Source organism: Callithrix jacchus, chromosome 16, assembly GCF_049354715.1.
Source record: "Callithrix jacchus isolate 240 chromosome 16, calJac240_pri, whole genome shotgun sequence".
Lineage (NCBI taxonomy): Eukaryota > Metazoa > Chordata > Mammalia > Primates > Cebidae > Callithrix > Callithrix jacchus.
In genome coordinates this window covers 40,444,665-40,462,470 of record NC_133517.1, presented here as the reverse complement: position 1 = coordinate 40,462,470, position 17,806 = coordinate 40,444,665, and the positions used below count along the sequence as shown (strand labels likewise).

At 36.0% G+C, this 17,806-nt stretch overlaps 1 protein-coding gene across 2 annotated transcripts in view; it reads right to left on the bottom strand.

Moving 5' to 3' along the window:
- Positions 1 to 17,806, bottom strand: part of CNGB3 (cyclic nucleotide gated channel subunit beta 3) — a 155,191-nt gene that overhangs the window by 44,643 nt on the left and 92,742 nt on the right. For both annotated transcript variants that reach the window (XM_054246780.2, XM_002759049.6), the window contains exons 9-12: positions 17,609 to 17,673; positions 16,755 to 16,877; positions 5,313 to 5,454; positions 1,371 to 1,530 (exon numbers count right to left, since the gene is read on the bottom strand). In XM_054246780.2, the coding sequence (XP_054102755.2) occupies positions 1,371 to 1,530; positions 5,313 to 5,454; positions 16,755 to 16,877; positions 17,609 to 17,673 (490 nt within the window). The remainder of the gene's footprint in view (positions 1 to 1,370; positions 1,531 to 5,312; positions 5,455 to 16,754; positions 16,878 to 17,608; positions 17,674 to 17,806) is intronic.

Below are 17,806 nucleotides of genomic sequence, written 5' to 3'. Positions count from 1 at the left end.
ACTAATTCCTATTTTCATATGGTAAGAACAAACTAAAAGTTGAGTGAATATTTTCAAGTAGGAGTGCATTATCTTGAACTTATTTTATGTCCCTCAGTAACAGTTATTTTAAACCACAGTAGTAGAGTGGTATAGTTGTAGACACCATTAATTATTTAGCATCTCATGGAAGCAACTGTGTGCCCTGAGGTGGGATGGGAGTGGCTTGCAAAGTTGCTGCTTTCTATTAGTACAGTTGACCCTTGAACAACGTGAGTGTGAACTGCACAGGTCCACTTAAACAAGGATTCTCTTCCACCTCTGCTACACCTGAGAGCAAAACCAACTCCTTTATCTCTTCCTCCTCAGCCTACTCAACAGTGAAGATGAGGAGGATGAAGACTTTGTGATGATCTACTTTCACTTAATTACTAGTGAATATAGTTCTTTTCCTTATAATTTTCTTAACAGATTCTTTTATCCAGTTTATTGTAAGAATATGGTATATAATACAGATAACATATAAAATATGTGTTAATTGACCGTGGATGTTATCAGTAAGGCTTCCAGTCAACAGTAGGCTTTAGTAGTTCGGTTTTGGGGGAGTCAAAATGTATATGTGAATTTCTTTCTTTCTATTTTATTTTATTTTATTTTAAGACAGAGTCTGGCTCTGTTGCCTAGGCTGGAATGTAGTGGTGTGTACCACACACTACTAATTTTTGTATTTTTAGTAGAGATGGAGTTTCACCATGTTGGCCAGACTGGTCTCAAACTCCTGACCCCAAGCGATCCCCTTGCCTCAGCTTCCCAAAATACTGAGATTACAGGAGTGAGCCACCATGCCCAGCCCCAAAAGTTACATGTGGATTTCTGACTGTGGAGTGAGGGTTGGCCTCCTAAACCCTCACTTGTTCAAGCGTCATCTGTACTGTGTTCTGGGTAACAGAGGGATATTGCAGTAAGAGCCAGGGTTTGGAAGAGAAGAGATGCAGGTCTGAGTTCTAGTTAGACCATGTGCTGGCTCTGTGTCCTTGGTCCAATTTCCCAGTTAGGAGCCTCCATTTTCTTCTTTTAAAAGGGTTAGACAGTGCCTACTTTTCCTACTTGGTTTTCTGTATGTGTGACTATATGAGACAATGTGTGTAATACCCAGCATCCAGTAGATGCTAAATAAAAGTTAGCCTTTTTCTCTTTCAAGGTTTTCAAAACTAGTAAGATATGGCTTTATATTTAAGGAAAAAACTCCTATTGTATTAAACTAATGCTTTAAGGATCATTTAATTGTTTTTCAACCTTTTGTTCAAATCCAATTAGTCTCTGCTACCTTACAGAATTTCCATTATATGACAAGCTTTTCAGGAATTTAATCAGTAATCTGCCGTGCTTACCTAGCATTCGTTGAGAGGCCCATGTATATTCATACCAAGTCCGAACTCGCTTTTGCACAAGTTTAGGAATGGAGTAATTGTTCATGTAGGCAATAGTATCATCCATGCAGGCGCGGAAGTAGTTCTGATTGGCTGTAGCTGCCCCAATCACATCTCTCATCTAAAACCACAAATATGGTCACTCAACACCCAACAGAAGAACTGGGAGAGTTAATAAAAGTCAAATTACATATTTTTTACATGATATACTCCCTTCTAAGGCCCTGATTACTTGGTTTTGTTTATTCATTTTTATTTTATTTAATCTTGCCCAGACTTAACTTTTCAGCAGTGGATTACTTTATTTTAAGCACACTGATATTGGGTCCTGATATCACCCACCTCAATAAAATATTGGGCAAATCACATTCTCTCTCGGACTCAATAAGGACAACAATAAGACCTTTAGGACAAATCAAGTGAGAATTCAGTCATACAATGCATAAGACACATCATTTTCTTTGCAAACTTGTATTTTACTGCAGGAATGTTAGTATATATTGAAAAAAAATATACAGCTGTGCTTATGCAAGGAATGTGCAATAAAAGTTGAGCAATTGTCTGGCAGAATGGCTGGTCCATTTTGGTGAGTCTTACTTTGAAAGCATCCTTCATAGATTATCCAGTGTGGCTGGCTATATAGACTCAATTCATCATGAAATTGCAACCTCTGTACTTCCCTTAGTGTTGTTTAGACAGATAAAAATCAAATCTCATCATGCTTAAGGCATAGTATTCAGCAGAAGTTGAAATGTGCTGAAATTACTGAAGCATCATCTACTGCTGCGACAATTCTTAAGAAACTGTCAGGTTTTAGTTCTTGGATGTTTATAACTCACCCATAAAAACCCACTCTAGGTTAAAAGCTGATCTTTAAGGGCTCAGCACAAAAAAGATATATAGCTCCACTCTTCCTAGCACATAGAAGGAAGCAAGTGGCTGTAAATATGCTTTGACTGTGGGTTTTTAATAGGGAGGAAAACCAGGGCCTCACTTTCACACTCCTAAGACTTTGCTCATTCATTTTAGTAGCTGTTGAGCCTTTTCTGCTTATGGAAAAACGACTCATTCTTTGAAGTCTAGTTCAAATGCCTTTTTAAAAAAATCATGATGCCCTCCTCAGTTCCCATTTTTAGAGTGAGTAAATTATTCTACATATTAAAACTATCTGCTGAGGAGCTATGTAGGTAGTTTAACTGTATATATCGTTTGAATCTCTTACAGGTTTTTAGTCTTGATGTGAAAATCGCCTTGCACATTGTAAATGCTCAGAAGATGTAAAAATTTACTATTACTGTATTTTTTTTTCCCAAATATTCCTCAACAACCTCAATCCTAGATCTCACTTTTCTATGATGTTTTTGTGTTTTTTTCTATGATGTTTGGGTTTTCTATGATAACCGACATTACCTACTTACCTAAGGCTGGGAGACTTGGTATGTTAGGAGTGGGGTTGGGAGATTTAACAGAGTGTTAAGTTGGGAAGAAAGGACTATTAAAAGCATGATTGATAGCTGCTGAGGGTCCGATAGTTTGTAGTGACAATAATTTGAATGGTTTGTGTGATGTCCTTCAGCAACGTTGGCTTTTGTTGTTGAAGGAGTGGAGGATCCTATGATGGATTCCAGGCTAGGGAAGGACATGAGGGTATAAGAGGAAGAAAAATGTCAGTTTCTGTGAGTTGTTTCAGAAAATAGAATATTGTAGTTAAAATGTGATGATTGGCTGGGTGAGGTAGCTCATGTCTGTAATCTCAGCATTTTGGGAGATGAGGTAGGAGAATCACTTGAGGCTAGAAGCTCAAGACCAGCCTGAGCAACATAGTGAGATTCTGTTTCTACAAAAAATAAAAGAAAAAAAGAATTAGCCAGGCGTGGTGGCACACACCTGTAGTCCCAGCTGCCTGGAAGGGTGAGGTAAGAGAATTGCTTGAGCCTGGGAGTTTGAGGCTACAGTAAGCTATGATTAAGCCACTGAACTCCAGCCTGGGCAACAGAGCCAGACCCTGTCTCTTAAAACAAACAAAAAAGAAGGTGACAATTAGTTCTAGGTCATAGTCTCTATGTGGGAATTTTGAACGAGTGGAGATGTTTTTGTCCCAGGCTTTTAAACTTTTATTTCTATCTGTTCCCCTGTTCAGCATCTTGTATTCACTTTGAGAGTCTGAGGCACACATCTGTATCTCTAGCCTCAATCTTTCTCTTGAGCTCTACTATCACATTTTCAGTGACTTGATATTCCTTCTTGTTCCTATTGGACCCTCAAATCCAATTTAAAAGCAGAAGTGGTGTGGTGTAGAAAGTAGCACTTCTCAAACATTTGTGTGTCTATGAATCCCTTGACAATCTTGTTAAAAATGCAAGTTCTGACTCAGTAGGTCTGAGGTGGGGCCTGAATTGTGAATTCCTCAAGTGCTGCTGCTGCTAGTCTGAAGATTACACTTTGAGTAGCAAGATAATTGAACTGGGGCTAAAAATAATTTTTTAGTCTTGATGTGAAAATTGCCTTGCACATAGTAAGTGCTCAATACATGTTAAATTTTACTGTTATTATCAGTGTTATTATATGGTTCTACCATATGACCATACAAACTACATGTATGAATCAGGGATGCCTCTTAATCTCTTTAAACTGGAGTTTTCTAATCTGTAAAACAGAGAAGGTATTGACTGTAATATGACAACCTCACATTGATTTTACAATAAACTATAAAATAATGTGATTTTTATTTATATTCAAATGGATTTGAATTTAATTTCTCTCAAACCAGCTTTTTAGTTCAATCATTGTTAATAAATCTCCCCAGCCATGAAGATAATGATATTTCATACTTAAAATTTTTAGCTCTTGGTGTTCATCTTCCTAAACCAAAATATTTTCAACATAGAGTTTCCTTTACTACTCCTCTCTGTAGTCCATTAACATGTTAAAGCTGTGGCTGCCATATTCCTGTGCATTCATATTTATTTAACCTGCTTTATTTTCCATGTTTTGATATGTTGATATCTGGGGCCTTGATGACTGAAGGCTTTGCTTGTTTCTCCCAGTGTTGGGTAATTACTAGAGATGGTGGCCAAATCTCCTGAGAGTGTGTCTTCCATATGTAAACTAAGTAATCTGGAGCCCATACTCTCAACTGCCTTCTGTATCAGGCTCTCGCATGGGCTCATACATTTAGGCCACTATCCACCTGCCATACAAAAAAAATTAGCTGGGCATGGTGGGGTGTGACTGTAGTTGCAGCTACTTGGGAGGCTGGGGCGGGTGGATCCCTTGAGCCCAGGAGGTCAAGGCTGCAGTGAGCCATGTTCGTGCCACTGCTCCCCAGCTTGGGTGACAGAGCAAGACCCTGTCTCAAAAAAAAAAAAGAAAAGGAAAAAATACGGGCTCTGTACTTCTTCAGTTCCAACTACTTTCAATATAATAATTTATTTAAATTCTTACTAGATGGACTTTTTTGAGAATATGTATAAGGAGATGCTATAGTAAAAATTTATGAAATAATAACATTATTTTATATGGTATTTTGTAACCTCTGGTTTAAATGACCTATGAAGTTTATTTTAACCCAGTGATGTTATAACAATATTTGAAGTTTAAGTAAATAAAAGAGATTTTCATGGTTTTCATTATGGTCCCAGTAAAAAATTAACTTAGAAACAACTTTCTCTGAGAGTTCAAACTAATGCTCTTTGCTAACAGGTCTTTTGATAGATTTAATGGCTTAAAAATGGAAAAGCACTGTTGACCTAATCACATCCTTCAACTCATTAAAATAGATGAAAGTTAGTTCAAAAAAAAAAACTGGACAGATTTTAATTTTTCCTCCATAAAGTTTATAAAGGCTTATCAGCCTTTCAAAAATGACAGGACTGAATATCCTTTGATTCATACTCAACTTACCTGACCAATTAAACTGGAGAACACAAAAACTCCAGAAAAAAAATTCAAGAGTTGAAAAACAATTTCAAATAAAGTTTGTGGTTCTGGAAGGCCACCAATGGTAATTAAAGTTCGAACTGCCCAATAATAACATCTCAGATACCTGTGAAAACAGAAAATATACATTTTGCTTTTTTCTATATCATTGAAAGACTACTATTCTTTGGAGAATATAGTACTATTAAATTATAACAAATTTCCTACTGATCAAGATTTTCTTTCTAAAGACAGCACTGGCAAACACCATGTGTGCTAATGTAAACTTCTTTAATAAACACTATGAAATGATGATACAACCCCAAGGAGGGTGTTTACTAGCTGTTACTAAAATTTGGCGGTATAAATAACCACCATTTTTATTAGGCTTATAGTTATATGGGTCAGAATTTTGTGCAAAGTGCAACAGAGATGACTCATTTGTGTTCCATGATGACTGGGCCCTCAGCTGACATGACTTGAATGGCTGGAGATATCTGGGAAGAGTTGATTGAGGCCAAATATCTGAGACCTTGATTCTGACTCTTAGTTGGGTTCCTCTGTTCCTTTCCACAATATGTCCTTTTGGAATGCCCAAGATAGCTCCTTACCTCACATGTCTGAGCCTGAGCTGGGAAGACTGGAACAGTTGGAGGTTGCTGGGTATCTTTTTTTCATTCAGCCTGTCAATGTGACTAGCTTGGGCTTGGTCACAGCATGGATGTCTCAAGACAGATGGATTTTTACATGAGAGTTGTTTTCCCCCAGAGCAATATCAGTCCAGGTGGTAGCTGCCAGGTTTCTTATAGCTGAGAAGCCCTTTATCATCTTTATTTTTTTTTTTTATTTTTATTTTTAGATAGAGTTTCGCTCTTGTTACCCAGGCTGGAGTGCAATGGCGCAATCTCGGCTCACCGCAACCTCCGCCTCCTGGGTTCAGGCAATTCTCCTGCCTCAGCCTCCTGAGTAGCTGGGATTACAGGCACGCACCACCGTGCCCAGCTAATTTTTTGTATTTTTTAGTAGAGACGAGGTTTCACCACGTTGACCAGGATGGTCTCGATCTCTTGACCTTGTGATCCACCCACCTTGGCCTCCCAAAGTGCTGGGATTACAGGCTTGAGCCACCGTGCCCGGCCTGCCCATTATCATCTTGTAGCTATAATTGACACATTGTATTTGTCAGGAAAATCACTAAGGCCAGCCCAGATTCAAAGGAAGAAACATTTGAATCCACCTCTCAATGAGAGAGGCAGCAAAAAATTTGAGGCTGTTTTTAAACTACCACTGTATTGATTTGTGGGAATATTATAGAGATTGAATGTATTTATGCAGATTGTGGTAGAACCTTCTATAGTTTAGATTCAATTGTTTTTACTAATGGAAAACAGAACAGATGAATATCTCCTCTATTTTACACCCATATATTAGTATATTATTGAATATGTAAACCATGGCAGAGACAGAGGAGAGCTGAGCTCCCTCTTAAAAGGGAAATTACAGTTGATTGTAATGGGCAACTTATCTAGAAGTTGATATTGTAGAAAATCATGTATGCTCAGAAATGTACTTGATAACGATTCTGTACTTGAACAATTGCAAATAAAGAGGCTGAGGTCATTATAGACCAGACAGAAAGAGGACAAGAAAAGAATATGGTAAAGATGAGTACAGAACACATGACATTCACTTAGCTATACAGAGTCCTTAACTTGCTATGGTTTGATTTTATGATGGTATAAAAGCAATGTCCATTCAGCAGAAACCATACTTTGAATACTCATACAACAATTTCGTTTTTTACTTTTAGTATGTTATTCAATAAATTATATGAGATATTCAGCAATTTATTAGAAATTCGGCTTGTGTTAGATGATTGTGACAAACCGTAGACTAATAGTAAGTGTTCTGAGCACATTTAAGTTAGGCTAGGCTAAGCTATGTTTGCTAGGTTAGGTGTATTAACTGCGTTTTTGGCTTATAATATTTTTCTGATAGGTTTATTGGGATATAATCCCCCTAGAAGTTGAAGATATCTGTATATGTATTTCATAATTCTTGTGCAGTTACGAATATTATTTGGTAATTCTGCATAGCTCTGATAATGTGGTCTATATCATGCATTTCCACCAAATCCTTTAAAAAAGTCATTTATATAAAGAACATCTACAGGTTTTGTTATAGAGAGACATTTAGATTTTGTGTCCCCCAACTAACTATTTAGGCATCTTGTGCAGACACAGAAAAGCAGCACTTTTTACAGAATCCTGCTCTAGTCAGGTTTTTATTTCTTATCTAGATATGCCACATATAACATTAGCACTTTGGGTAATTGGGCATTAATCTTTGAACAAGGGTGGTGGTCTTTTCTTGTAAAAATAGTTTGAGATTTTAAGATCTTCAAACAGTAAGAAGTTGAGGTTTACAAAGAAAGAAAAATCTGCAGTTGAAGTTAATATTCAAATAAAAACAGATCTAGAAAAAAATCACTCATTTTGAAATTCAATATCTTTTGGAGGACATAGAACCTTTTTTTTTTAACCTAGTCCTTGCTATAGAAACAGAAAAAATAATTAATTCTTTGGTAGGGCTTGATAATCACTATGCCAAGAGAATAAAAATATTACCACTGTATAATTTTTTTCTAGCAGGCTTCCTTGGACTTACTAATATTATAGTGAACTTGATGTCAAAGAAAACCACCTTGAGGAAGTATGGAATTAATTTTATGGATTGCATTTTAACTTTTCAAATTCCAATTTATAATTTCCTATTACTTGATTTATTTTGGTCACAGGGTTTGGACCTGTGGGTCTCTTTAAGTTAAGGAAATTTATTAAACCTGACATTACCCAAGAGTGAAGAGAAACGAGATTCTCTCCCAACATAGGCAATTCCATGGTAAATGTTGGGATTACTGGCCCCTCCAAAGTCACTCACAAGTTTGTCTTACTTTAACAGGAACAAATATATGAATTATTTTTCTCCCATTTTCTTTTTTATAATGTTACAAAACAACAATCAAATGTGAAATTTTGACATGGATTTTCCAAACCTCAAGGGTTTAGCTTGAACTATTTTTTGTGTAATAAATAGTCTGCTATGTTAATTGGAAGTTTTCTGCCCTGATGCTTTGAGATTTATTTTAGGATTCTTTTCTCAGTCACGTCTTACATCTAGACATGCATAGCCAAAGGTAAGATTTGTAATTTAATTAGATGGCCTCTTATTGATTTCCTAAGATTAGCTTAATTAGTCAAGTGTGTCCATCTCTAATATCTACATCCCAGTCAGATAGATCTTTTCAAAGAGATTCTATCTGGCTGGATTAATACATGAACTATCTAAGTACTAACTATATAATGCATCAACTATATAACACATGAACTATATAGCACATGATATATACTTCGGCATACTTCAAATTAAAGCAGTAAGGCAGAATTTGACATAAAACCATAAAAAGATTTAGTATGAAAATAGAAAGTCTTTCTCTGTGAAACAGACATGACATGTAATTCCCCCCAATATTTTATTATGAAACACTTCAAACAAATAGAAAAAGTAGAAGGATTTTACAGTGAACACTCATATACTCACTACCTAGATTCTACCATTAACATTGTACTATTCCTGCTTTGTCACATATTCCTCCACTTATTTCTCAATAAAACCTTCTTATTTTTTGATGTATTTTGAAGTAATTTCTAGATAGCCAAAAACTTTCTCCTGGAAACAGTACTTCAGAATATATATGTTTGGAGTTCACTATTTGTTTAGAGTTATGTTTTATTTTGAACATACAGTTAAAGCACTAATGAGGCTGGGCATGGTGGCTCACACCTGTAATCCCAATACTTTGGTAGGCTGAGGTGAGTGGATCACCTGAGGTTGGGAGTTCAGTACTAAACTGGCCAATATGGTAAAACCCCATCTCTACTAAAAATACAAAAATTAGTTGGTTGTGGTGGTGGGCACCTATAATCTCAGCTACTTGGGAGGCTGAGGCAGGAGAATCACTTAAAGCCGGGAGGCAGAGGTTCCAGTGAGTGGAGATGGTGCCACTGCACTCTAGCCTGGGCAACAGAGTGAGACCCTGTCCCCTCACCTCATAAAAGGCAATAATCTTGGTAGGACTGTTTGATGAATTTAAAGAAAGTATAGTATTAACTATAGGAATTATGCCATACAGTAGATTTCTAGGAGTTGCTCATTTTGCATAATGGAAGCTTTGTAGTCTTTGACTTATACTTTCCCATTATCCCTTTCCTTCAGCCCCTGGTAACCCCATCTTACTCTCTACTACTATAAACTGGCTATTTTAGATTCCACATATAAGTGAGGTCATACACCATTTCTCTTTGTGTCTTGTTTATGTTGCTAGGCATAAAGTCCTCCAGCTCTATCTATATTATCAGAAATGGAAGAATTTCTTTATTTTTAAGGGCTGAATAATAGTCCATTATATATATTCACATTTACCACATTATCTTTATCCTTTCATTCGTTGAGAGAACAGATTCCATGTTTTAGCTATTGTGAATAATGTTCAATGCTTGCAACGAGCATGGGAGTGCAGCTATCTCCTTGAGATACAGATTTCAATACCTTTGGGTGTATTTACAGAAGGGGCATTGGTGGGTCATATCGTAGTTAGTCTTTTTCTTTTTCTTTTTAGACAGATTCTTGCTCTGTTGCCCAGGCTAGAATGCAGTGGTGTGATCTCGGCCCACTGCAGCTTCTGCCTCCCGGGTTCAAATGATTCTCCTGCCTCAGCCTCCCAAGGAGTTTGGATTACGGGTGCCTATCACCACACTTGGCTAATTTTTGTGTTTTCAGTAGAGAGAGGGTTTTACCATTTTGGTCAGGCTGGTCTCAAACTCCTGACTTCATGATCCACCCTCCTCCGTCTCCCAAAGTGCTGGGATTACAGGCGTGAGCCACCTCACCCAGCCTATTTTGTTCTTTTGTATGTGGATATCCAGTTTTCCCAGTACAATTTATTGAAGAAACTATCTTTCCTCATTGTGTCTCCTTAGCACTCTTGGACAGGCAGTTGATCATCTATATATTCATTCATTTATTTCTGGGCTCTCTATTCTGTTTCATGGGACCATATGTGTGTTTTTATGCCAGTTTCATACTGTTGTGATTACCATAGCTCTGTGATGTATTTTGAAATCAGGAAGTAGGATATATTTATCTTTGTTCTTTTTGCTCAAAATTTCTTTAGCTATTTGGGGTCTTCTGTGGTTTCATATGAATTTTTGGATTTTTTTCTATTCCTGTAAAAAATCATTGAGATTTTGATAGGAATTACATTGAATCTGTAGATCATTGTGAGTAGTTGGGACATTTTAACAATATTAATTATTCTAGCCCATGAACACAGATGTCTTTCAGCTTATTAGTTTCTACTGTAATTTTTTTGTCAGTATTTTGTAGGTTTCAGTGTAGAAGTCTCATATCCCTTTGGTTAAATTTATTCCAAATTTTATTCTTTTTGATGCTATTAAAAATGATACCATTTTCTTAATTTCCTTTTCAGATATCTTATTGTTAGTATGTATAAATGCTACTGATTTTTGTATCATTCAGTAAATTTTGACATGCATATACCTGTGTAACCAAAACACATACTAAGACATAAAGCCTTGCCATCACTTTAGAAAGTTCTCTCAGTTCTTCTCCCAGTCAATCCTTACTCAAATGTGCCAGAGGCAATCAGCTCTTCTAATTTTTTTCTACCATGGATAAGTTTGCCCTTTTTAGAATTTCACATAAATGAAATCATACAGTATATATACTTATGTATAAGATGTCTTTTACTCAGTATGCTTTTGAGAGTTATTCATGTTGTGTATTGGTAATTTATTCCTTTTCATTGCTGCATAGTATTCATTGTATGTTTATTCCACAGTGTGTTTATTTATTCACCTATAGATGAATACTTAGGCTGCTTCAAGCTTTTGGTTATGATGAATAGAGCTTCTGTGAAAATTCTTGAACAAGTTTTATTTCTGTGAACATATATTTTCATTTCTCTTGGGTAAAATATCTAGGCTGGATTTTTTTGAGTTATAAGGTAGATATATTTAGTTGTAAAATAAACTGCCAGGTCTTTTTCCAATATGGTTTTATGATTTCACTTTCCCTCTAGCAATATATGAGTGTTCCAGTAACCCCATGTTATCCTAATACCTGGCATTGTCATTATTCCAACACTTGGTATTGTCAGTTTTTTTTTTTGTTGTTGTTGTTTTTTGCCAATCAGTTTGACTTATGAGGTTGCTCAGGTTAGCCTTGAACTCATGACCTCGCCTTCACAAGCGCCACGACCTCTGGCGGGAGCCACTTTGGCCTCCGGTATTGTCAGTTTTAAAAATTTTAGCCATTGTGGTGAATCTGTAGTGGGACCATGCAACTTTTAAAAGCACCCCTTCTATACTTACCTTTCTGTGTGGACCTTCTTAACTACCTCAATCCATCTTAGTCACTGGTTTCTGTAAACTTATTATTACTGGAAGTACTGGCTATGAGGGAGAATGGTCTTGTTAGAATATAAGTGTGACAAAGGTAGGCATTTATGTACCTAGTAGCACACAATAGGAATTCACTAATATTTGTTGAGTGACTGAAATGGATAAATGAATGCATACCTAGACTTACTGAAATGAGAATATGGGAAGACTGGATCTGTGAGCACATCTGTTAAATCTCCTTCTGAACTTTCCCATCATGCTGCTCACTGCTCTTCACTTCCTTCTGATTCATCCAATTCTTTGCTCTGGGTGTTTTGGTTATATCCCAAGGGTGACTTTCCAGGAATTGTAGTACAAAATATCCTCTCTCTCTCTTTCTCTGCCATTGTCTGAACTCAGCTCTCAGGTATCTAGGACACCCTGAATAAATATTTTCATGATGAGACCTAAGTCTCATCATCTTCACTGTAAAATTAAGAAGGTGGATTACCTAAATTTTTCTAGCACTATGGTATAGTAATTATGATTCCTTCCTTATCTCAACTAAAGTCAATAATTCTCATGATAGCTTAGTTTACTTCTCTCTCTCTCTCTCTTTTTTTTTTTTTTTTTTAAGGAAAAGATACATTAGGGATTGGGACCATGGATTTGTTAAAAAGTTTTGTGCATTTTAGGAAATTTATGTCAGAAAATAAATACAATTGGGATACATGTGGACAAAAGTACCTTAAGTACTTATTTGTGTTCTTTTGAACTAAACATTTGCATTCTTTGTCAAATTTTACAGTCTAAAGAAGGCTGTCATTCACTCAATATAAATAAAAATGCCTTCTATTGAAATCAGAAGAAATTGCTGTTCTGATGAGAATTAGTGGAGTAATAATAAACCTGACTAATTTTAAATGTTCACAGTGTTCCATTATGCCCCACAGTCTGCTGCCTAATTCTAACTAGGGCAAAATTTGCAAATCCAAATGTCTAATAAACAACCTTCAATTTATAGGTCGCCAGGACCATCACAAAGGTTAAGTTAAAAAAAAATGCTTTAGATAATAATTGCAAAAAATTGGCTTACAAGATCAAAGGGTAATATAAAGCAATAGAAGGAAAAGTCAATGTTCAAAAACTGTTAGGAAAATGTAAGTGTCTGAGTAACTGCCATCTAAAAATATCTAAAAAGATAACCTGGGTCCCTGACAGTTGGTAACAGGATTGTTGGAGCTTTGTCTCTGAGTAAGAATGCTTCAGTCTAAATGGGCAGAGCAGAGCTGATGGGATAAATTTTATAGTCAGAGAATGTGAGTTGTATGATAACAAGACTGTGGAACTTATTGAAATTAGTTTCGGGCCTAGAAAATGATCATTTTTAGTAGTTTTCCTGTGAGTTATTAAGAAAAATGGGTGGTTTCTGATCCTGGGGTGCAAGATTCTATTTGTATCCATGAAATCAAGCTTGTTAATTGAGTTATCAAATCTTTCATGTGTTTATTGTTTTTGGTTGGTTGATCTGTCAATAGTTATGTTTGGTGTCTCACGCGTTGATGATATATTGGCCAATTTCTCCTTCTTCTATCAATTTTTGCTTTATGATTTCTTGAATGATTATAAGTACTTTATTAGGTACATACACATTTAGAATTGGAATATCTTGATTGTAGTAAAGAAAATTTATAGGAGGCCATTGGTTTGGACTAAACTCCTGCACTAGGCCAAGCAGACCAAACCAAAATGGAATTATTCATGCTGAAGTTCTATGTCACCAAACTGAAACTAACTTGTTTATCTGCCATTCCAAGAAATCAGAGGAGAGAGAGAGAGAGAGACAGAGACAGACAGAGACAGATAGCTAAATCCCCAAACAAACCAGTTTTATCCAGCATGGTAAGGAAGTTCCATCTACTTCAACCTTTACAAGGAAAGTAACTTGGAAATGACCAATCCATTTTTTGTTCCCTGTTTCTGCTTTCTCCAGCCCTTTTCTGCCTATGAAGCCAATCTCCTTTGCTCAGCTCATCAGAACACTCATTCTATTTTATACAGCTGAGGTGTTGCCTGATTCTAGAATTGCAAATAAAAGCCAATTAAGATGGTTAAAATAAATTTGTTGCAATTTTGTCTTTTGAAAATTGTGAACCAAAAGTTTTACCATTATATGGTGAACTTTTTCTCTAAAATGTCTTTTGTTTTAAAGCTTATTTTGACTAATGTTAATTGACAATCTCTATTAGCATGTGAGTTTAGTTCATGTTAAGTTACTGCACATATTTGTTAGAGGTGTTCTAACCAGAGTGACTCCATGTTGAAAAAGGCTGGGTGAAATAAGGGCTGTGAATGACTAAACTGCCTTCCCAGGAGGTTAGGCATTCTAAGGCATAGGATGAAATAGGAGATTGGCACAAGATACAGGTAACAGAGCCCCTGGTGATAAATTAGGTTTCAGTGAAGAAGCTGGCCCAAATTCACCACAACTAAGATGGTCATGAAAGTGAACTCTAGTCATTTTCACTGCTCATTATATGCTCATTATAATGCATTGGCTAAAAGACACTCCCACCAGCACCATGACAGTTTACAAAGACCATGGCAATGTCTAGAAATTCTAGCAATAAAAGAATATATATAGTCTGAAGAGGGGAAGAACCCTCAATTTAGGGAATTGCCCACCCCTTTCCCTGAAAACTCATGAATAATCCACTCCTTGTTTCACATATAATCGAGAAATAATTATAAGTATTCTTAGACGAGCAGTCCATGCCACTGCTCTGCCTATGCAGTAGCTATTCTTTTATTTCTTTGCTTTCTTAATACATTTGCTTTTACTTTATTCCGTGGACTTGTCCCAAATTCTTTCTTGCACAAGGTCCAAGAACCCTCTCTTGGGGTCTGGATCAGGACCCCTTTCTGGTAACATACTGATCTATTTTAAATTGTCCTTACCATCAACATCTTATGTTGTGTCTTCCATGGTCCTGCCTTTCCTATACTTCTCCCTACAACTGCCACTCTTTATTTTTGTCTTTTTTTGGATTTGTTTGCTTTTCACATTTTCTTATTGTTTCCCCTTACCAATTTAGAAGTTATCCTCTTTATTTCTGTTCTTTAGTGGTTACTCACACTTATTCCCTATTCTACTTCAGGTTTGATACCTACGTTTCTAAAACACTAGCACACTTTAAGTTTCTTATGGGCTGAAGCTGAGATTTCTTTCTTCTTGTTATAATGCAGATTTGACCATTCCTTTCTTTTTTCCTTATTCCCTCTCTGTCTTCCTGCCTTTGTATAACTAATATATTGCCTATTATTATATACTTAACACTGAGCTTGACACTGGGAACAAGATATAGTCCCTAGAAATCTGCAGAGAGGCATCTAGGTGTAAAAGAGAAATAACTCCATTTTTTTTTTTTTCTGGAAGGCATTCTGATGTAATCCTGTATTGTTTTGCTAATTTGACAAAAATAGCTATCATCACAGTCACCTAATGCTGTTGGTTATCTTAGCCAATTTTTATACAAATTAGTTATTTATATCAAAGGAAATAATTCACATTCTAAAGGGAATTATTTATTTAGTAAATTTTCTGGAAATAGAATGTCTGTATGTGTGTTTTCCAGTCAGTGATCCTTCTGACTTCAAATTCTTTAAAATCGGTTCTGGTTGTCATAATCCTTTATGCACATCCAACTCAGTCTAGGTAGTATGTAATTTTGCAAGTTATTTTCCCTCTCTTTGCTCTATCCTATAATTGCTCTCCATCCCAAGGCTGCAGTGAGTTGACCTTCAAAGTAATGCTGGGACCTGCTGTTTTTCCAGTTTGCACGTTGCCTTATTATATGTTCAATGTCATTTCATTGGAGCAGAAAGTTAGTGAAGTCAACTTTACGCCAGGTCTTTGTATCTTACCAAAAGGAAATTTCACTATTAAATAACCCAGTTGCTTGATTCTACTGCTCTAAATTTTTCAAATGATCTTTTTTATTTCTGGGACACTTGCATACCTAATTGTCAAGTTTAATTTATGATCCTTGTTACTCTCTAAGTGTTTAATTGAGTTAGTGGTTATAGCTGAGTCATAAACCCATAAAACCCTTCACTGGTAAACTAATTAGCCACTGCACCTGCCCTCTAAATAATTAACATTGTTCATTACTAGCAATCAGCATTGGAGTTATTAAAAGTTACCTCACTGCTCAGTTGTCTAAAGTAGAGGCTTTCAAACTTTAAAAATCATAATCCAGAGTAAAAAATGCATTTCACAGGCCAACTCAGGACACACACACACACACACACACACACACACACACTTCCCTACTATCTATCAGACAGACTCTGATACTTTCTATTCTATTCTTCTCTATGCTCATTCACTTAAAAATGTACTAACTTACTAAATAGATTTTTCAGTTAAAAATTTTTTTATTTGGACAAATTCATGGGGTACTTGTGCAATTTCATTACATGGATATAATGTGTAGTGATAAAGTCAGGGTGTTCAAGGTGTCCCTTACCCAAGTACAACACAGGTTTTGAAACTGTAGTCACCCTCCTGTGCTATCAAACATTGAATATATTCTTACTGTATGTTCGGATACTTTCATCCGCTTTTCTTTATGCGCTCCTCTCCCCATCACTCGCTCTTCTGAGTCTCTGTTATTTATCTTTCCACTCTCTGTCTCCATGATCAATATTTTTAGCTCCCTCATAACTGTGAGAACATGTGATATTTACTGTTTTGCGTATGGCTTATTTCACTAAGATAATGATCTTCAGTCCCGTCCATTTTGATGCCAATGACATGATCTTATTCTTTTTAATGGCCAGATAGTATTTACCATCCATTAAATGGGTTATGACAGCTTCAAAAACACTGGATCTTAAAAATTCATACAGTGAAGCAGAATGTTAAAAAGAATCAATAAAGGTTTCTTTCAAAATTAGAACTTACTTGTTTCCTTCCCCATCATACACCCATCTAGTAGAGCCAATTCCTTCATAGTTTGAAGCCCAGTAATAAACACAGGCATTAACGTGCAGAATAAACAGCAGGTATCCAGTTGTTCGAATAACTCTGTCAGAGACAATAGATGCAAAGTAAGAATTCACGTTGTTTCTGGAAAACAGCCTATTTTAACATTTTCTTTTCCTTAAAGTCCCCAGTGAACCCCTTGCTTTGGATGTGTGAACTGTTAACTCTCATTAGTACAGTATAAAGTGATGGTACCATTGCATGTTTTCTGATGGCAATGTCTTGACTGGGATTGACAGTGTTAAAAAAAAAAAAAACTTCCTCTCTTTTCACAGATGTTGTGAGTCAACTCCGTGAAAGACATGCCTCAAGGGTCACCTCTTCAGTTCAAGTCCCATAAAATACACTATGCTGCTTTAACTGAAAAAGGCTCATGAGACTTTATGCTACGATGAACAGCAACTAGAGGTCTCAGTGCAAGTGAAGTTTAGAACAACAAACGAATAAAATTCAGATTAGGAGGGAATAATCATGAGAAAGGTTTAAAGTCAATTTGTAAAAGAGTATGTTTTTCTGTACTTGTTTTGACAGAGCAGATAATAAGTCCTATTTTCCTTAGTCCAGTACTCTTCTAAAATCTGATATGATTTTCATACTTTATTTCACTTAAAATATCCACATCTGTTCTAGAACACAGTCCTATATTTTATATAGCCAAAAGCTGAAATTATACCCTTTGCTTGAAGAGCAAAGTATACTCCTGCCAAATTCTGTAAAAAATGATATGCCATTGCTTTTTCCCCTTCCCCCAAGTATACTGAGTTATACTTTACCTGTAGATATATGCTTTGTCCATTCTAGACTCTAGGTGATGATTAAATTCAAAAAATGAAGTATACTAAATAGAAAAGCCAAAGAAATCCAAAAGCATGTTAGTCTTAAATATATCTATTTAAATAAAATTATATGAAATAGATTTTATTTATTACTGAAAATAATTTTATTCATATGTCTTTTAAAAAAACCAAGAC